Source organism: Lutjanus erythropterus, chromosome 20 (assembly GCF_056507025.1).
Source record: "Lutjanus erythropterus isolate fLutEry1 chromosome 20, fLutEry1.hap2, whole genome shotgun sequence".
NCBI lineage: Eukaryota > Metazoa > Chordata > Actinopteri > Lutjaniformes > Lutjanidae > Lutjanus > Lutjanus erythropterus.
This window is the reverse complement of record NC_139336.1, coordinates 13,846,033-13,866,734: the sequence shown is the minus strand read 5'-3', so window position 1 is coordinate 13,866,734 and position 20,702 is coordinate 13,846,033. Positions and strand designations below refer to the sequence as shown.

At 38.4% G+C, this 20,702-nt stretch overlaps 3 protein-coding genes across 3 annotated transcripts in view; 2 read left to right on the top strand and 1 right to left on the bottom strand.

The window, feature by feature from the left end:
- Positions 1–2,422: 2,422 nt before the first annotated feature.
- LOC146308238 (eukaryotic translation initiation factor 4E-binding protein 2-like) lies at positions 2,423–6,461 on the top strand. The gene is made up of 3 exons (XM_084746478.1): positions 2,423–2,709; positions 5,811–6,005; positions 6,095–6,461. The coding sequence occupies exons 1-3, from the start codon at positions 2,574–2,576 to the stop codon at positions 6,121–6,123; spliced, it is 360 nt and encodes a 119-aa protein (XP_084602604.1). The 5' UTR covers positions 2,423–2,573; the 3' UTR covers positions 6,124–6,461.
- Positions 6,462–7,637: 1,176 nt separating this feature from the next.
- LOC146308237 (nodal homolog 2-A-like) lies at positions 7,638–10,782 on the bottom strand. The gene is made up of 2 exons (XM_084745846.1): positions 10,029–10,782; positions 7,638–9,615 (listed from the first exon to the last, which is right to left on the bottom strand). Exons 1-2 carry the CDS (start codon positions 10,324–10,326, stop codon positions 8,594–8,596), a joined length of 1,320 nt encoding a protein of 439 aa, XP_084601972.1. The 5' UTR covers positions 10,327–10,782; the 3' UTR covers positions 7,638–8,593.
- A 171-nt stretch (positions 10,783–10,953) lies between these two features.
- The window catches only part of lrp13b (low-density lipoprotein receptor related-protein 13 b), a 30,743-nt gene continuing 20,994 nt past the window's right edge, over positions 10,954–20,702 (top strand). The window contains exons 1-14 of the mRNA XM_084746639.1: positions 10,954–10,961; positions 13,280–13,524; positions 13,873–14,121; positions 14,319–14,432; positions 14,555–14,674; positions 14,858–14,983; positions 15,904–16,107; positions 16,785–16,953; positions 17,199–17,367; positions 17,956–18,178; positions 18,507–18,626; positions 18,895–19,113; positions 19,416–19,724; positions 20,343–20,561. Of these exons, the coding sequence (XP_084602765.1) occupies positions 10,954–10,961; positions 13,280–13,524; positions 13,873–14,121; positions 14,319–14,432; positions 14,555–14,674; positions 14,858–14,983; positions 15,904–16,107; positions 16,785–16,953; positions 17,199–17,367; positions 17,956–18,178; positions 18,507–18,626; positions 18,895–19,113; positions 19,416–19,724; positions 20,343–20,561 (2,494 nt within the window). The remainder of the gene's footprint in view (positions 10,962–13,279; positions 13,525–13,872; positions 14,122–14,318; positions 14,433–14,554; positions 14,675–14,857; positions 14,984–15,903; positions 16,108–16,784; positions 16,954–17,198; positions 17,368–17,955; positions 18,179–18,506; positions 18,627–18,894; positions 19,114–19,415; positions 19,725–20,342; positions 20,562–20,702) is intronic.

The following is a 20,702-nucleotide window of genomic DNA, read 5'->3' as shown; positions in this document are numbered from 1 at the left end:
ACCAGCAGAGTCTGCCTTTTCCGCATGGGATTTAAATTGCGTACATGTGCAAAAAGGATTCACATGGACCGATGCTTCCATTTGCTGGACATGATGCAGAAGACTGAAAAAATGCATGGATGTATCTCAAGTAATGAGCAAGAAAACATTTGATCAGTATCAGCGAGTACCATCTCTGCCTTCTTTAGTCTTCTTGATGAATCCTATCTGCATATTGAAAGGTTTTCTGTCAGAAGTCTTGGATTACAGTCTGCTGAAACGTTATTGTCAAGTTTTTTTGCCCAGTGATGCCATAAATAAAATGTTTGCCCCAGCTTTAAATAGATCCACTTGTTGTAGCTCTGTCATTTGAAAAAGTAGCCACCAAAACAGGAGTTTACATTAAAAATGTGCGTGCAGAAGGCTTTGAAATGTATTTAGGCCATAATGTAGGAGATACAATATAGAGAAAATATACAAAAAATTAAATGAGAAAAACATTTCCCTTGGTGGATAATCAGAAATGTATTAAAGTGTGGGGTTATGTTAGGGAAGACAGGACTCATGACCTCAGTATTTCTAAAACCCTAACAATGGCCCTTGTTGCCTCTCAAAGCGTGTTTACCTCCAGTAACCACTGGTGTCGCTAAATCTGAATGACTGAAATCTTGAGGATTGTAACTTTAACTCTGAGTCATTATTCCCTTCTTTAGTTTACAGTTAAAAGACCATACATTGATCGATTTTGGCCATTTATTGAAATTATGGATTAAGTAGTTTTATTTTAATGGAAATCTTCAGTTTCCACTGTGAGTTGAATTTTTACAAACATAATTTGGATTTTTGATTTGAATTCAACTTGTCAGTGCATGACGTTCTGCACTATGATGAATTTAACTCCACCGTGTTTGTTTTGTATGTAAAGTGTGTGTGGGTGTGCGTGATGGTACTTGTGGGATTTGGGGGAAGAAGAGAGAAAGTTTTTACCGGGCTTGTGACTTGAGAGGACGTGTAACCTACAACGATGTATTTTAAAAAAAAAAAAAAAGAGTATTGTAAAATTTTAACTGTTGCAAAGAATAGAGATCACCTATACTCCTTTAGAATGGATACATGACAATGTAAACGCAATATCATATTACTCTATCCTAAGGAATGCAACTGCGCACATGCACAAAAAAGATGTTTTTATGAAAATATATGTATAAATATATGACAAAATATATTTAATTAGAATGCTATGCACCCTCATAGAGTTGTTATGGATGTTCTTTAAGCATTACCTAGACTAGGCCAACGCCCACATCATGGGGAATGTAGAGGCTTTGTAGCTATGACCACTTGTTTTCTTTTCTTTTGTATTGTCCTGGAGAGAGGATAAACAAACGTGAATATGTATACAAGCCTTTCAATCAGAATCATTCTGACATGAAGATATGTATAGATCATCTTACCCTGTACACCAGCTCAAACCATTTACAAGAATTAATAAACAAAGATGTGACATACATGTTGTGTGTGTCTTTGTAAAAATGTGCAATTAGTGCAGCATTCTTGTGTATATCTGCCCTCACATTCCTACATAGGCTGCATCCAGAGTGAAGTGTTGCATGTAATGTTGTTTCAGTAATGCTTTGTTTATGGGTCCACTGCATCCTAACATTTTCCCACAAAGGGAAGTTTATGTGTTGTTGATTTCCACAGGAATTTGCTTGAAAAAGCTGCCCCATTTAGACCCAAGTATCCATTGATTATTATTTACTATTGGAGACTTGATCTTTCACAGATGCTTTTCATAAATGTTATCTTTTGCATGACAAAAATCTCATATTTTGCATGTTCACACTTGCTCTATACTGTTTACACTAGCAACTCACTCAAAGTACATAATGTAAATAAGGAAAGTGGACTACCTGAAAACTTTCACTGAAATTAGTCACTTGTAACAAACAGTTGAAATTATGAATTAAAAAGTCACTTATGAAATAAAAAGTCATAATTGTGATATAAAGTTGAAATTATGAGATTAAAGATCATAACTGGGAAATAAAAAGTTGAAGTTATGAGATCAAATCATAATTATGTAACAAAGTAAATTTTTACCTCTTTTTATCTCAACGTTATTTTTATCTCATAATTATGACTTTTAATCTCATAATTTCGATTTTTTTAATGTCATAATGACCTTTTATTTCATTTGACTGTTAATCTCCTTACTTTTTATTTCATAATGTTGACTTTTTATGTCGTAATTATTCTTAATCTCTCAATTTCAGTTTTTCATCTCATAATTATGACTTTTAATTACAGGATTTAAGTAATAATTGTAGATATCAGAGAACTAGCCTCTGGTGTGGGAAGAACTACAACTTCCATGTGTTGTGACGCCCCCTGTTTTCAGCCAATCACAGATCTCACTGATGTACGTGTTGTTTTGAAGGAAGTCCGTGGGATGTTTTGGATGTGTCGGACCACGTGGAGGCACGAGGTAACTTCACTGCGGTATTGAAGGGTCTTCCCGCACGTCGTCCGACACACTGATAGCAGCTTTCTCCACCTGTGGTGTTTGAGAAGCACAAACCGTCGAGCCAGAGATGTCAGCGGGAGGTCAGACCACCAGGAGCCGGGATATCCCAGCCGTCAGGCGGATCGCCATTCACGATGCTGCTCACATGCCCCAGGACTACTCCACGACTCCCGGGGGAACCCTGTTCAGCACCACGCCAGGAGGTACTACTGGGGCATGAATTATAAAAAAAAAAACAACTCAAACTTAAATCTTCCCAGGAATGATAAGCCAAAAAAGTCCGTAATAACAGGGAAGCAGACGTAACTGACAAAAGTTTAGACAAGGACAAGTGAAAGGTCTGTAAAATGAGAAGGAAGAGGTATAAAGGGAAACTTAAAGGGATGTAAAGAGTTTACCATGTTGATCTGTGGACAGCTAACGTGGTGAAAATAAGTTATTATGACCTAGAAAGTTGACAAATATTTTTTCTTCCACCCCATAACTAGAGCTACAATGATTATTAATTAGTTGTCAACTATTAAATTAAGCGTGAACGTATTAAACTACTTTGATAATCTATAAATCTATTTATTATAATATCTATAATAAATCTATAATAAATCTATTTATATAAATTGTATTAAAAAAAAAAATCAAACTTCTCTGTTTCCAGCTTCCTAAATGTAAGTATGTTCTGGTGTCTTTACTCCTTTATGACAGTAAACTGAATATTTTAAGGCTGTGGATAAAACAAAACATTTGAGGAAAGACGAATCAACCTTTTCATCATTTCCTGACATTTTATAGACCAAACAACCAATCGAATAATTGTGAAAATACTGTTTTTTGGTGTCTCTGTGTTGCCATTAGGCAAAACCCTGAAGTGGATGAGTTTTAAGTTTAAAGATTACATTTTGGTTTTAATTTTTGAAAGTTCACATCATTTGGGATGTTTGTTTTTTACTAATAATATATTATTGTGTTAGATGTTTTAGTATTATGCACATATTTTTACATACATTTTCTTTCTTATCATTTCAACATAACATGACCCACTGTCCCCCTGGGGATCAAGTATTTCTGACTCTGATTTCTGATTCTGAACCCTGACCCTACCTTTGCATTAAAAAGGACATAATTAACTGAATATCATTTAATGACAGCAGTTCATAAACATTCCATTATGTTACATTCATAAATAATCCATGTTCATGACAGTTGGGTGTCATCATGTCATAGTTTTGACTGTGTCTTGTCAGGCTTATTCATATCCCTTCAAATAAAGTGGAACCATTTAATTTACATGTGCATTTATTGTGGCATTAAAACAGTTGAAGCAGTTTAGAGAGACAGACTGTACTGCAGGTCTCGTCCACAGTTCTGTTATGTTGTCCTGTTAATGTTTGACAGTGTCGGTGCGTCATGGAGGCTAAAGACCACCAGTTAACAGAGTTAAAGGAAACTTATTAGACCAGTCTTCTGCACCCAAATCCTGCAGTCTGCAAACTGCACAGTCATTTCACTGTACATGTGTTGTTTCCTGTGTTTATAAAGTGACTGTTTGGTTTGCATGTATCATCTGTGTGCAGACAGACATTCTGCAGTGTGTCACGGTCCCTGATTAACAGACCAATAGAATGAAGAAGCTGCTTTTATGCATTATTTTCAGCTTCTACACAGTTATTTTGTAATTTATGCAAAGTGAGACATTGGTGCAGGGACATGATTCATATTTTCTCATTTCAGTGTAATTTCATGTGTGTCTGATGGTCACCTGCCGAATCTGCTGATTACAGAATCACATCATTACAGGTTCTGCACTTGTTTCAGAAAGATTTATGTGGCTAAACATTCATTCATTTAAGCACAGCAGACTGCTGTGTTCAGGGTCAGAAGGCTGTAGCTGCAGATTACTTACACAATCAAAGACTTAATGGTCAAATGCAGGCCTGTACTCAGTCATATCCTATTTATAGTCTTGTTATTACAGCAGGCTGTTGTTGAACTCCAGCAACATGTTTACTAGATGTGAGCTCCACTGTGTCACACTGGTTTTATTAAATCGGAGCAAAGGGGAGCTAATAATTATCTTATATATTACAAATACAACAGAATTTCCCATGGACACATAGTAGATTACAAACTTTCAACCTGTAATCACTATTTCAGCTTTCTTCAAACAAATAACTATATAAAATGGAATAAATTAATAGGAATGTCAAAGTTGGAACCCAGAAATATTTTTTTTTGTTCAGTGAACATGGAAACACAACCTGTAATATCAGTAGTGCCCTGCAGCATCTAGAATGTTGGCCCATTTATTCAATATCTTACTTAAACAGATACAATTTGAGATCTTGAGAAATCTGCAGTATGGTGGTAGAAGTAAAGCAGAACATGTTTTCCCTCTATAGTTGTGAGAACGGTGACCCACAGTCCAGATGTCCATTGCAGCTGATACTGTGTTCTGTTCCCACAGTACCGAGTGAAACACATTTACACAGATAAAACAGAACGGGGTGAGCGAAGGTGTGTCGACGTCAAAAAATAGGTCATTGGTCATGGGCATGTATGGACGTGTATACAAGACACAAGTCACACTCAGGAAAACCGCTTGAAAGGGGTTCTCACAGAGACAAAGTAGATCTAAATAATATTAAACTTTATTGTATTTTATTTTATTTTTTTTTATATTTCTTTGTTTTTTACTATGAGGTTGTCTGCTAAATTTTATTAAATTAAACTGAATGGTTAAAAAGGTTAGCAGGTGATTTTTTTATTATTGTTTTATTTCAATTGTAAAGCTATAATATTAAACATTTTTGCATTAAAATGTCTAAAGAGTGTTTACTTACATTATGCTAAATGTTTCCAACAATGAACAAATCCAGAGAAATCTGACATTTATTCAAGGTAATCCTGTATTTCCTACTAGCCACTAGTTGCTATGACTTCGGGGAAAACACAGGATACATCGGGAACGTTAGAGAGTGAGAGCGAATGTGACATAACATGCCTAAACATAATTTGAATAAAACTTTGATGTATTACCTTGTCCTCGAACATGATTTATGCCTGAGTCATATCAAATAGATTGTCATCAGCTATGGTGGTTGCTTAACAGTGAAGAATACAACTCCCATGATCCCACTCTACTTCAGATGTCCTCAAACTGTGTCTTTTATTGTTGTTATAATGAGAGAGAACTGCTGCAAATATTGATCATCATAGATATGGAAATTTTACTATATTGTCATTTTTTCGCTATGACTAATTATTGACAATGGGTGATTTTAGTTTCCTTTGCCGCTGTCACCTGCAGGTACCAGAATAATCTACGACAGGAAGTTCCTCCTGCAGTGCCGGACGTCTCCTCTGACTCGTACGCCTCCCAACCTGCCCGACATCCCAGGAGTCACCAGCCCACTCAAACCCGAGTCCTCCAACGACACGAAGCAGCCGGAACAGACGGTCAGCAATAACACCGACCACAACCTGCACACAGAGGAGAATGCAGGTAAATATGTTTGAGAGTGACGAACCGCAGTGTGTTTCATTTTAGTCTGTTTCTCTCTCCTCAGCTGAACTGTGTTTTTCTTTTTCTAGATGACGCCCAGTTTGAAATGGACATTTGAAGAGATGATAACCAGGATAAGGATCATTGCTCTTTTGTTTACTGGGATAAAAAATATCAGGTGAAATGAGAAGCCTAGTCTTACTAAGCTGTGTAATCCACTTTCAGATTTGTTCTGAAAGCAAGGTGGCATTTTTTTGTAATGCTTAATATATGTTGAAACGTTGTACTCTTATAAAACATGAAACACTGATGCACACAATTATTCTTTATTTTGATGAGCACTTGACTTTGTATGATGTGTGATATATTTGACATGTAAATCAAAGTCTCGTGAAAATGAAAGTGAATATATTATGTGATGATGATTGACAATGATAATTACTCATTTGATCACTTTTTAAACACATCTTAAAATAATTCAGTGCTATACAGATAAATAACTGAAATTATTCTGCTATTAAGGAACAGTCTTAGAGCTAATAATATTTTGGGGAATCTTGTTTATAAATCAGCAATAATAGATAATAATACTACATTATTATCTATTAATGAATTTATTATTTTACAAAAAAAATCAGCAGATACAGAGCAACATTAGTATTCATTTGGAAGCATGTATGAATGTAAGCCCACTATTCATTTTTTACCCTTTTTTTTGTCTTCATAAAATTCTGTCTGAGAAAAATATCTGTCTCTTTAACTGTTTAATGCTACACTATGATCACTAGCTATCACAGCAAAGTTCGAGGTCATAAAACTGAAACAGTGAGCTGAAAGATGCTGATGCATCTGTAGCAGACTGCCCTGGACGGTTTTATTGAAAAACTCTTGCTGCAGTGGGTAAGCGAACCAGAAGTACATATGCCAAACCATTCTGTCTTCATTCTAGAAGTATTTTTTGTTGTAAAAACCAAACGCAGATTTGTTTTTTCCAAGACTAGTCTGTCTGTCTGTGCTGTGGTGTTAGCTGTGAGCGCAAGTCTTGCCCAACCAGTGTTGTCAAATGTATGGTAATTATTGGATTTGTACCATAATTTTAACAACTGTACGATATATGATAAAAAAGGCTGAATGTACGTCAATTTTGCCATTTCAATAAATCCACCCCAAAACCTTGTTTGCGATTTTAGAGCAATCAATCAAATCAGCAACACTAATCATGCCTCACAGGAGAATGGCACTGATCAAACAGCTGGTAAAGCAGTGATGCAGTGTGTAGATCTGGGGCTTTTGTTTTGAAGGGTAAGAACAGATTGAGTGATTGTGTAAATGGTCTGCTATTGACTGTGTGAAGCGATAAACAGTAGCTGTCTTGTACAGATGATGGAGTCTCCGTGTGCAATGTTACACATGGCGTAGTTTTGCCTTTCTGTGTAGCATCCCTGTCCCTTCCCAGGTTGTTTCAGTACATAAAATACTTTTTTGTTAAAAAAAATTGAAAAAATTAAAAGTCCCAGTTTAATATTGATGTATTTTCCATCTGGCAACACTGCTCTGTGAGTCAATGTGTATATATTTACAGATGGAAGATTAGAAAAGGAGGTTGTAGTGGATGAATGAGTCCAACCTAGCGTTTTCAATCACGGGTTGGTCAGGTGTACACACCAAAACTACTTAGTTAGGTGTAGCCAAGAAAACTAATCAGGTACGTTTAGCAAAGATCATGGTTGGGGTTAAAAACGACCTTTTCTCAACACCTTTTTGGCAATCACAAAGACCATCAAGACAATGAGTACTAGCCAATCACAGCACAGTGGGACAAGGCTGAACACTGTGGGAAAATGGTTGTTAATACTTACTCCTGTGCTTCTCCTGCTAAAACAAGTCAAAAAGTCTTTTTTTCCCTTATATGGCATTATCATAACCAAGGTTTATCATCACAAATCTTTTTATCTTAAAAAGTTAAGGGGAAACGAGCAGCGTACTTACAAATTTTGTAGAAACCAGACATCAGACACTTAAGTCAAGATAAGAAATAATTTATTGTATTACATAGCAAACATACACATGGGTCAATATGATCCAAGCTTTTCAATAAAGTTCAAGCGCTTACACCAGTCTGACATTTGTCATTTCAATGGCATTAAAAATTCAGTCTACAAGCATAAAAAGAACAGTTTGTACAACTGTTTTTGTGAATATTCTATAGTGCTTCAGTCAGTGACCATATTGTGCATTTCTGTCCTCTTGATTGGATCAATCCATTAACAATCAATCCTTAAACTTGAATTATACTTTTGCACAATTTAGGTCACGTAATCTCATACAAAAAGTACCAATAATTTATAACTCTTCATTTTTAAAACAATAATTTATAGAGTTGTGTCCAGGATATACAGTGGTTTCCCTTCCTCCATGCATCGCAGCAGTAGCCTCTGTCCCTGGACGTATTTGTAAAGTGCCTGTGGACATCCATCCACTTTGTGCCCCTGGGTTGTTCAGGTCTGTGGCTGTAGCCTAATGTGGGCCTATGTCTCAGTGGCTCCAGTCTGTCTGGCCTTCAACCAAAAGGTTTTCAGGTCTTTGGCTCAGTGGCAGCCACACTCCTCCACCACCATGTTTTCGTGGTGCTTCATGACCATCTGGCCGTTCTCATAGTACAGCATGGAGAGCGGTGCCAGGCGTGTTGGCACACAGGACAGACATGGCACCTTGTCCGGGTGGTGAAGTTTCAGTAGGCTCTGGAGAGACAAAGAGAAGAAAAATGATTTATTAGAACACATCTTTTGGATTATAAATGTATTATTAAAGGGTATATCTTGTTGCAGCAAATACTGTATACTGAAAGTAAAGAAATTTAGTCTTACCTGCATGTATGCATGGTTGGTTGGGGTGAAGGTCTCATCCACTGGTGTAGGACAGCTCCCTTCACAGCGGTAGGCATTGTACCGTTTGGGATAGATGATCCAGTCGCTCCAGCCAAGCTTCTCAAAGTCCACCCACATGTCCACCTTCCTGCAGAGAGGACCCTTCTTCTCCTCCTCTGCAGGCTTGCTCACAGCAGCTGATCTCTGCCTGTGCTGCTGGGTCTGGTGGTGCCTCCTGGACCTGCGGCTCCTCGTCCTGGAACCAGAGCTGGCGACCACTCGCTCCCTGTCCAGGCTGACGTACTTGGAGTGCTCGGCGGTGCGGATAAGTGTTGGCATCTGCTGGCCGTTTGGGTTCTGCCTGGAGAAGACCACCATCATGACTCGGTCAGCCGTGGGGTGTTGGAGTCCCTCCTGGTCTTCCCCCTCCTTCACCTCAGTCTCCTCCTGCTCCGTCTCCTGTGTAGACTGCTCTTGCTGCAGCCAGCGACGGAGCATCTCTGTCACGTTGAACACCTTCCAGGAAGAAGGGGAGACCATGGAACTGGGATGAGCTCTGAGGCGGCCCAGAAACAGCCTGTTCTCTTGGCCCCTGTGGGAGTGGTAGATGTCGACTGAGGCTCTGGAGGACTCTGCGAAGGCAGGCAAGCGGATACGCAGTTCAGCCAGTTGAACATCGTCGCTTGCAGACATTGAGGACATGTCGAAGGTGACAGACCACCTCTTGCCATTCTGCTGGCACCCTAAAAGTGATCACAGTAAAAAAAAATGGTTAGCATCATAAATGACTTGTACAACACACTTGTCATTTGACTTTTGCTAGCAAGGTCAATTTCTAATGTTTCTGTAAACATCATAATATCACAGCTCTTACAAACTTCATAACTTTTATTCCATTAGGGAGTTGTGTAACTGCTGAAATGTATTCATTAAATGAATTAAATTAAGGTGAATGAAACAAATTAAATATGCACATTTTGTGGGTGTGTATCAAATGTTGCATTCACTATATTCACTTTAAAAAATATTATATTTTCTATAATGGTTACATGATGTCATTTCTAGTGAATAATCCATAATAAGTCTTACAGTTTGTATGCAGTGCATGTCATTGGAGATTCAAAGATGAAGTTTTTTTTAAATGTTTAATACTCACTCTTGGCAAGAAGGCTGACGACAGAGTCGGAGTCGTGCAGAGCGGGGTTGTCCTCCGTCCGGGTATGACTCATACTGGCAGCCGGAGTCCTCGCCCGGTCCTCGGTCAGCATGGTCCGGTAGAGCTGCATCATGTAGAGGGGCAGCCTGCTGGACTGCTGCCGCTGCACGCTGCGTCTGGAGCCGCCGTGGCTCATCCCACGGAGCAGTGCGTCAGGGTGCATCCCCGGAAAGGGCTGCATGGCGACGCCCAGAACCAAATCCACCAGGAGGAGGAGAAGCGCAAAAGAAAAACCCATAATTCCCGAGTGTGGTGATGTTGTCTGTTCCGCAGGTAGAGTCCAAATGCTCCAGGTGAGATGCTGGGACTCGGTTTTATAGTCACACACCTCTCTCCTGACGTCTTTTGAAGAGACCTGTCAAGCCGCGGATGGTGGGAGGGCGTGTGTGATCCACGGGAGCGCTCAAAGACTTAAATGTGACAAGGTCGTTGTGTATCGAAACCAATTGACCTTTGTAGTGTCCGAGGTGTGAAAACTGTAAAAGCCCACTACTCTAATTGTTGTTGTGTTGTATATTAGAGATCCCTTTGATAAGAAGCCATGACAATAATATTAGTTAAGGAGATTACGAGCTGCACAACTGCGATGTGATTAATGGGAAACAACACGGGAGTTAATCAGAAAAATGACTTTCAGTAGCGCAGGTCGTGACCTGTTAGGAGCCCGTTAGTGCAGAACGAAGAAAAATAAAGAACTGGGGAGAATTAATGTCAATATTTGATACAACTCTAGTCAAGAAAAGAAAAACAAAATATGAATATTTTCCTTGTGTATTAATAAAGGTCTATCACATCTTATCTCTTATCTTATTTTCCATGCTGCATTTTAATTACTGGTTATTTATATTTGCTATAAGTTTCAATCATGGCTAGGTAGGTCTATTGCTTATGTCCATACGTTCTGTTTAATATGATTAGGCTCTAATTAAATACGAATAAATTGAATTGAATTATTCACAAAGTTGGTTTTGGGACAACCTATTTGTCTTTATAGTTGATATGAGCCCAGCGATAGTTTTAAGTAGGTTTGCTGTAAGTTTGACTCTAAGACTTTACAACAAAATAATAATTAACAGAACAGAAAAATTAAAAAATGTTCAATAAATATATAAGTTCTTATCAGTGATTAAGGAATATACTTTTCTTTTATGCCACATAAGAAAAATAACCAAGATATCAGGACATTTATTAACTCGATATTTCTTTCATTTGTTTTTTTTTTCTGTAAATACATTTTCGAAATTAAATTCCGTAATATTTTTATGGAGGCAATGACAATTTTGTTCTTATTACATTGTTCTTTATTAATCTGCAAATCAATATTTAGGTGAGTTGTAAGAATCTATTTCAGTTTTTGGACAGCTTCAATGAAAAGATTTCATGCGTCACCATCTGAGTGTCTGACGTGTTAATTGACAGCAGCAGCACTAAAGGGACAATAATGACGTTAATGATCGTTGCCCATTCATAAGTTCAAACTGCACGCTTGACCTCCAAAGACAGAAGAAAGACATGAAAAAGCTTTGATTCTTTTTGATGAGCATCATGTGTGAAAAGAATCAAACATTTTTTTTTAAAGTGCCATTAGTCTTAAATTAGACTTGTTCTTTCAAAAAGTTCTTTAATGTTACATCAAACAAACTTTTGTTTTGAACTATAATATGGGGCACGTTTTGGAATTTGGGGTGATTGGAACGACAGTATAGTTACAAAAGATTCAACCTTATTAGTACAAAAAAGAAATTATTAAATGAACCACTATTATGAATAAATACAGTGAAGCAGCATAAGTAAACTGTCAGTTGGTGCTGTACATTTCAATATAATCACTGTTCAATATATTGTCAAAATATTTTAACATTTTTAAGTGTACTAGAAGCAAAATTATAGATCACTGTATTTCAGCAGGGCTCTCTTACATTGCAGTTAGTGATGGAATATATCTAAGTACTTCACTGTAAATTTGAGGTACTTTACTGACTCCACTATATTTTTGGAAGATTGTACCATTCACTTAACTACACTTTTGTGTACACAATTTGACATTTGTTACTACTTTGCAGTTTCAGAGTATTAATACAAAATAGAAATTAACTGATAAATTATAATTTATTATTATGGACTAAGCTATCTTCACATTAATTGAAAATGAAATTATTTCTCCTGCTACCAGATGCAACATGAGTGATGCGCATTTATGCATCATTATTTATAATCCGGAGGGAGCATATTGTATTTTATTAATTTTACGTATGGGCACTGATCCAAAAGAAAAGGCAATAATACCGTAATTTGTTCCCTGCGTAAAAGCGGAAAGCCTTTCCAAAATGTCATCAACATCTAAAGCACTGAAAGAATAAGTAATAAATATTTATTTTTTAAAAAATGGTAATATAATATTTTAATTAATGTATTCACGTGCCTTATGTTACAGTGTTTCATACAACCGGTTCTATTCGTGTTTGGTAAAGGCAGCTGACTGATGGTCTGTCGTCGCAGCCGCACGTGCAGCAGTGCAGCTGATTAAAGCATCATTTCCGCTCAGGTGCTGCTGTTTCTCCAGATGAGCCGAGCGGGCCGATATGGACTTAGGCCACTTCGTTAGTTTGTTTTTTCTGCCGTGTCTGACCATCTCCCGAGGTAAAAACAAATAATAATAATAAAAATCTTCTGTATGTTTTTAAGACGTTTGTGAGACTATATTCAAGTGAATGTGTGTGTATATATCAACATATATTTTTCTTGGAGTTAAACATAAACGAGGCAATATGGCGTCCATACCTGGACTCCAAGAGTTCAGGGTTACAAACTTTGTCCCTCATTTTCCCTCATGTTTAAAGCCATTGCTTTTATTTATTTGTTCTGTTGCACTTTTATGCTATTGTTTAAATTCTCATTTTTTATGTTTTTCAACTATTTTGATAACTTTTATCCATTACGAGTTCCTGTATGCAAGTAAATTTTGTCCCAAAAAAAACCCCCCGTACTTCCCTCCTGTTTCTATGCCTGTTTTGCATTAAAAATATGTTTGAAAGTATGTGAGAGGATGCAGGCTGACTGTATCAAAAGAGTCGTGCTATTTTGTTATTTTAGCTTACTTTTTGATAAGCATTTAACCATGTGCAAGTGCACATCACAGCACTCTGAGGGTTTTGAGGCTCAGTCAGACTTTTAGTGAGGTGTTTAACAAGTTTAACACTTTTTTTTACAATTCATCCAGTCAGTGACAAGACTAGTGACAGGACAGTGGAATTGTCTAAACCCTCATCTTTGTATTTTGTCCAGTCGCTTGTCTCTCTTTGTGTGTTTGTAGGTCAAAGTTTGGGGTGCCATTTTGACCAGTGGCAGTGTGATGATGGAAACTGTATCCCTCACATCTGGAGATGTGATGGAGGCGGAGACTGCCTGGATGGATCTGATGAAATGGATTGCACCGGTATTTTAAACTACTTAAGTAAACAAACTGCTTCACATGACAACCAAAAGGCAAAAACCCCCAATCATTACCCACAGTAACACTTGATTTGTGTCAAATTTACAGTTTTCTATGTAGACATAATATGCTTTATAGGTGAACTACTGAAGGTTTAGGATTGCCATGTTGACAGTGTTTGATTGTGTTGATTCAAAAGTCAGTCAGTATAAGAGAAAATGAATAAAACAAATAAAACTGTGTTATACAGAATGTTTGTACCTAAAGAGAAAGTTCGGACTTAAAGGGAAATAAATGTAAACCCTCTATGTGTTGCTATTTAATAAGTTCTGTCTGTTTTCATTCCTCCAGCACTTCCAGGCTCTCCTGAATGTCCGGCCGGTCAGTTTCCCTGTGTGGATTCACTCGGCTGTGTTGACGCGTCGGCCCGCTGTGACGGACAAATCCAGTGTCCCACCGGCTCAGATGAGGAGAACTGTCCAGCTGCTGTGGGCTGTTTGAAATCTGACTGGACCTGTCGAAATCACATCTGTATCCCTAAAGATCTTCGCTGCAATGGACTGAATGACTGCCTGGACAACTCCGACGAAGAGGACTGTGGTGAGAGAAATGGCTGGTTGAATGTTGTAACAGAAGCATCTGTGGGACTGAATGGCACTATAAAGTGTAGTCCAAGTGAGCACAATATCTGTGTCTATCTGTGTCAAAAGATGTTAGACACAAGCATATGGTCCCTTACACGGGTCAGTATAAGAACCAGTTAAATGATTAAGCTCTGATTGTCTCTCCTCTTACAGGTCTGTGTGGTGAGGACGGCATACGGTGTCCTGAAGGGACATGTCTGTCTGCTGAAGAGAGGTGTGACGGGCAGCTTCACTGCTCAGATGGCAGCGATGAGCCCATAACCTGTGGTAGGTTTAAGACAGATGACAATGATAGCGATCACTGCGCCAAACTACCTGAGAACTGATATGATGCTTCTGCCACATGTATTTCTCTGATGCTGAGCCTGTTGATACTGCACCGCCTGCAGGTCGCACTTGCTCTATGAACAATGGTGGTTGTAGCCACGTGTGTGTCGATGAATCCTGGGGAGCTCTGTGTGCCTGTCCTGTTGGTTACAAGCTCTCTCCCAACGGAGCAGTCTGCAAAGGTGTGTGGGCAACAACATATATGCATTTTCTGTTTTATTTTATTTCTCTGACTTCTATTAGCACATTAACATGATTAAAGAGCATGTCTAGTTTTCAGAAGAAACTCCTATAATCATCTGTTTCCAGCTCTGTTTTTGATGCACAGCTCGTGCTTATGAAGCTAAAACCCCCTCTCTCTTCAGATTTGGATGAATGCGCCCCACCCTTTTCTCCCTGTATGCATCACTGCACAAACACCCTCGGATCCTACTATTGCCACTGCAGAGATGGATTCAGGTTGGATGGAAACTCCACATGTATGGCTACAGGTAATGAGGCAGAGCTGTTCCTCCAAATCTAAGGTAATTGGCACACAGGTGTCGTGCCTACTTGGGCTCATCATTAGCCAGGGAAAACACTGAATACAAGGAAACAAGATACAGTGACCATGGTTACAAGGTTCATTTTGGGTCTTTTAATGCATGACAGTATAGGGAAAAAGTAAAACTATGGAAATTCTTTTTTTTTTTTTGTTTAAATGCTGCCTGCATACTGAAATCGTGACCAGGGGTATGCAAGGGCATTTTCACTCAAGGAAACATGTAGTCCCCTCTAAACTTATGATAAGTGGCCAAAAATTAGCAAATTAGATGCAGCAGTGAAACTATAGAAAATCTATAATTTGTATCAGTGCTGTACTGTGTTCTACTGTATTATAGCACAGTCTGTTTTAATAATCATCTGCATAAGTGACCTAATGCTGGCAGTGTTACTGAGCTGGTCGTCAACTAAATTGTATGATGTGAACCTAATCTGGATTTAGTTTCAACCTCAACATCAAACCCACCATCAAACATCAATAACGTTCACCTGCACAAAAGGTCATTGATATGTTAATGCGTCTTTGATGTTGCTGTGTAAGTGACAAAAACAAGAAAGAAAACTTCAAAAAGATCAAAGACGGCACTTGAAATGCAAACAATTGAGCAAGTTGCATCAAAAAAATTATTTAAAATGTTGCTAATAAAAGGAAGAGAAAACTGTCAAATATTAAATGAGATAAAGTATCACAAAGACATTAGGGTTCACATATAGACAGTCTTTCTGCTCTCACTTATCTTTGAGTCATATGCAAATTCCTTATGTCAGTAGCTGAAGGATGTTGAACTGACAGGAAGTCAAACTTGCTTCAGTCTAAATATTCACACTGACCACAAATCTTTCTCTCTAAATTTATAAATGTGTCCAGGTGATGCTGTCAGGTTGCTCACGGTGCAGAGGAAATCTATTGGGCTGTTGAGTGTGAAGTCTCAACAGTTTGACGTTATCCAGACTCCAGTGTCTGATCCGGTGGCGTTGACTTTTGATGTTGCTCGAGGCTTCTACTACTGGGCTGACAACCGGGGCAGCATTTACAGGAGTGATGGACAGCACAGCTTGACAATCTATACTGGTTAGTTGAGTTTTTTTTTTCACCACTGAATAGCTTGGTTTTAAGGCTTCAGTGTGTTAGATTTAGGGGGGTTTATTGGCAGTATATGGCAGAAATGGTATATGATATTCAAAAGTTTGTTTTCGTTGCTGTATAAAAAAATGAAAGTAAGAATTGTTGTGTTCGCGTCACCTCAGAAGTAGCCCTTTATGTCTCCCGAGGGAGCAGATCCTCTTCCACAGAGGCTACCGAGTCGCATCGCCATGTTTTTACAGCAGCTCATAGTAGATGAGCCAAAAATTGGCTCCAGATATTGCCTTTTGCGTTTTTAGCAAATTGGTTGCAATCTGCAACCTCACCACTAGATGCCACTAAATTTTAAACACTTTTTAAACTCTTTAACATGCAGTTTAAAAATGCTGTGGCATCTTTTTCATTTTGGTGGCATCCAAAAGTGGTTCCTGCACTTTGTTTTGTGGTCCCTTAAAACAAAGCGGTGTCTAATTGTGATGGCTCATAACCAGTTTCATTTATCTACCAGTTGTAAGCAGTTCATTCCTTGTTTTGCTTTAATAACATTTATTATCCTGAAACACCTATACTTATCCAGTTTTTCACAAGATGCTATAAATGGCCACCTCCAGGAGCAATAAAGCTTCAGTAGAAATAAACAGAAAATTCTCCTTTTGTAATAATAGGGCAGCCTGGAATCAAGGATCTAGCCTGTGATTGGCTGAATGGTAACCTGTTCTGGACCAATCAGAAGACGGAGTCGATCTACATGCAGGCAGCTGATGAGAAAAGTTACACTACTTTGCTGAGCAAGAATACCATCCCATCAGAGCTGGAGCTTCTACCTGTGGAGAGGTATGCCAGATGTTCACTCTGTCTGCTATGCAGTTTAAAATCATTGTACTTTAAAAAAAAAAAAAAAAAAAGCTTATTTCTGTGGGGAACAAATGAGCATTTATACATGCAACATTGAGTGACATTTTGCAGTAGTATTGAAATGAGCTGTTAAATTTGATGTGCTCTTCACACATTAAAATCATGAAGGCACTCAGAGAGATGATGATAGTGCTTATTCAGATCCTTCGCTCTCTGCCTCCCAGCTCGATGTTCTGGATCAGTGCCGGTCACGGGGACAGAGTGACAATAGAAAAGTCATGGATGGACGGGTCAGATCGAAGCTCTCTGACAGTGCTCACTGCTCAGTCTGCGCACAGCCTCACTGCTGACGTGGCTGCCAGGAGGCTGTACTGGATCAGCGACTTCAAGAAGGTGAGTTAAGAAAAGAAACGCAGGCAGAAGAACCACAACAAACAGTGGATTATGAGATAGACGATTAGAATTGTGTGTAGATCGACAGCAATGGCTGTCAGTGGCAAATCTGGGAACTTGAGGTAGGATTTAATGTAATGAGTTAAGTAAAAACTCATTCAAAAATTTGTTTATGAAGTAATATTCTAGTATATTGATACTCAGTATATTTTAATGTTTTATAAATAATGAATAAATACTGATTTAGGATTTCTTCACCTTTTTAGGGCAGTGTGGAAATTTATTTCTCAACATAAATAGACCTTTGTGTTGGGTAATGACATCAACAAGCACTGAAAAGCAAATTGAATGAAATATGAAAAATCCAAATAAAAATGATCACATTTTACAATTTAAAATTGTGGGCAGCTCATCATGTGTGGGGAGGTAGAATCTTGGACTCAGTATTTCTAAAATCCTGTCTGTGGTCCTACTTCGTTTTATTCTTACTTCATGAAATAATATAATTCACTTCCTCAGCCTGGATTACTTTTTTCCAACCATTTGCTGTCCACCTTCATACAGTGAACATGAACTTGTTTAATTCAGTCCATAGAGACGGTGAAGGTGGACGGGACCGGCCGTCACTCTTTCACAGGATTGTTCTACAGGAGACCGGCTCTCAGCCTGGCTGTGTTTGGAGGTTCGTTCTACTGGGTGGATGACAAAGGACTGTGGCAGGTTCCACAGAAACAGCCAGACCAGAAGAAATTCATCTGGAAAGCTGATCTGCCAATATTAGCTGCTTACCATGAGCTGCAGCAGCCACAAGGTACTCATCAGAAGAATATATGTAATGGTAATGCAACATGACTATAAACTACAGTCTTTCTGCCTTCCTGCCAGTCTTTCCCAGATATATTCTTTTTTATTACCATTTTACAATACTATATTCATTTTTAATACAACAACTTTACAGTTCTAAAGTGTTCTTACTTTGTGCTTGAGGATTAAGTAATAACGAACAGCCGAAAATTTGTTTGACTACTTTGAAGTATACCTAAGTACAAGTATCTTTTTTTCCAGAGATATTTTTTTCTGCACCAAATAGGGCTCACATGTAAAAAAAAAATATATCTCATCTTATTGTGCTCAATCAGGTTCTTCTGCTTGTGCAAAGACTCCATGTCACCTCTGTCAGCTGACTAAGAGCAACCCTCTGGGATTCACCTGTGCTTGTCCGAACTCCAAAGTGCTGCTGCTTGATGGGACGTGTGAATGTAGGTATCTGATCCTGCTGAAATGTTTTTATTCTCAAATGGGGCCAAACTGATCTATTTAAAAACATTTATGATTTATAAATTGGAGTTGCTTTGGTCCCAAACTCCTTTTTGGAAATAAAAAAAGCTTGTATGTAAAAATATATAATCTGTCCCTATTAGTTTGCGTTGGCAATAAGCTTGTTTCTCTGATTTATATTAATTTCCTCAGTGTCTTTTATAACTCAGTAAGCATGAGGGCGTCATTAATAAATCTTTTGTCCCACAGATCCCAGGTTTATATACGCTACCATCACCAACATCAACTTGTTGGAGTTCAGAAGCAGACAGTCCACTCAAATCCAGCTGTTTGCCACTGATGACGGCATCCTGTCATTTGATTTGGACTGGTACAGAGACTGGCTTTACTGGACTAACCAAACTGGCCATGTCCAACGCACCAGTCTAACCAAGGTCAAGACTGAGGTGGTCCCGACACCTTTGCCAGGTTCATACTTTGAGTTTTCCTTACTTTGTACAGAAGATGGTGAAACTGTCAAAGTAATTTTAACCATATTATCACTTAATTAGGAAATTCAGTAACAATTATGGATGAAATTTGAGGATTTCTATTTTATATCTTTGTAAATTGAATATATTGGTTGTGGACTGTTGGTTGGACAAATCAAGAAATTTGAGGACATAAGTGTGGGTATTTTTCTCAGTTGAGTACAAGCCATGAATATCATGGTTACTTTGTCATGTTAGAGCTGTGAGCTTTCTGTTGACGCTTCTTTATGTCTTTTGTAGTTTGTCTTATAAAAATAGACCAGAGGAGCGGGAACCTTTATTGGGTGTCATGTGACCAACACAGCATCGGCACAACCATAACCGAGAGTCAATCCACACAGCAGCTATACCGTACAACGCAGGAGATTCGAGACCTGTATCTGGACTGGCTGCGGGCTGGCATCTTGTGGCTGGAGGAGCTGAGGATCCTCTCCATGAGCATGATGGGAGGCAAAGCCAAAGAGCTTCTGCAGTTAACAGGAGGAGTCAGGGGAAACGTCGCCTTCGACCTCAGGGCTAATAGTCTGCTCTGGAACTCGAAAAGTGCAGGTCTGTCACTTTGGTAGATCAGAGAAATAAAATATTGTTTCTTAAGCTCAAATGTTTCACTAGCTGAAGCAATGACAGTCAACACATTTGCAAAGACCTGAAATTTAGTCATAGCTGTTTTAGAAGAGGAAGTGCACACTATGAAACAAGACATTGGTGCGGTTTCCTAGAGACTAGTTCATTTCAATGGCTATTTTTGTGATACTGTAGTCCCTGCACTTGCCACCTCAAATTAACTGTACCAACTGTCCCCCTTTTTTTTTAATAAAGGAAAACATTAAGAGTACTTGCAGGCTTGAATCATGTCCTTTTTACAGTTTAAATTACATCCAAAAAATGATCAAATAATGAAATTTGCTGTGATTCAGTCCCAGTAAGAGCTGAGAGTGCGTTTAGAGTATTTGGTTCAATTGTGATCAGTTTGGGGACTTTACTAAATTGATGTTTTGACTCCTCTGACTCCAAAAGTCACAAACTTTGATTCTTGTGATGTTTCATGGTATCGGACTTAATTACCCAACATATACAAAATCTTTGAATGTAAATATTTAAAATTGTAACCTGTATATCTAAACTACAAACCTGTTTAATGAGGTTTGGGCCTTGCGCTTTTTTCAGGTTTGACAACAATGAGTTTGGTGCGGGAAAGAAGTCACCGAGCTGGTGGAAGATGGAACATATCGGGCTCGGTCGTAGCCGTCTTTGAGCCCTTTCTGTTGTCGCTATCTGATGATGTCATGACTCTGTGGGACCGACGTGATGGGAGCGCCATCCAGCACATGACTGTGAGAGGTCAAGTGTTGAGTGTAGTCGCTGCACTCAAGAATGTACGAACAGGTCAGACCACTGAACTAGTCTAAGCAGATACATGTTACTTTATTCATTTAGTAATATTTTGTTTTTACCTGAATTGAGTTTTGGTTTTGTTGTTTTATGTTTGCTGCGCAATAAAACTCCTTTTTATTCTAAAACTAGAAA

What these genes read in the sequence shown, in the direction of transcription:
- LOC146308237 (XM_084745846.1), bottom strand. Translation starts at nt 10,326, where the DNA reads ATGGGTTTTTCTTTTGCGCTTCTCCTCCTCCTGGTGGATTTGGTTCTG. An exon ending in CGTCAGCCTTCTTGCCAAGA is followed by an intron (nt 9,616 to 10,028) that starts GTGAGTATTAAA and finishes GATCACTTTTAG; the next exon opens with GGTGCCAGCAGAATGGCAAG.
- LOC146308238 (XM_084746478.1), top strand. Translation starts at nt 2,574, where the DNA reads ATGTCAGCGGGAGGTCAGACCACCAGGAGCCGGGATATCCCAGCCGTC. An exon ending in GTTCAGCACCACGCCAGGAG is followed by an intron (nt 2,710 to 5,810) that starts GTACTACTGGGG and finishes TGTCACCTGCAG; the next exon opens with GTACCAGAATAATCTACGAC. An exon ending in GCACACAGAGGAGAATGCAG is followed by an intron (nt 6,006 to 6,094) that starts GTAAATATGTTT and finishes TTCTTTTTCTAG; the next exon opens with ATGACGCCCAGTTTGAAATG.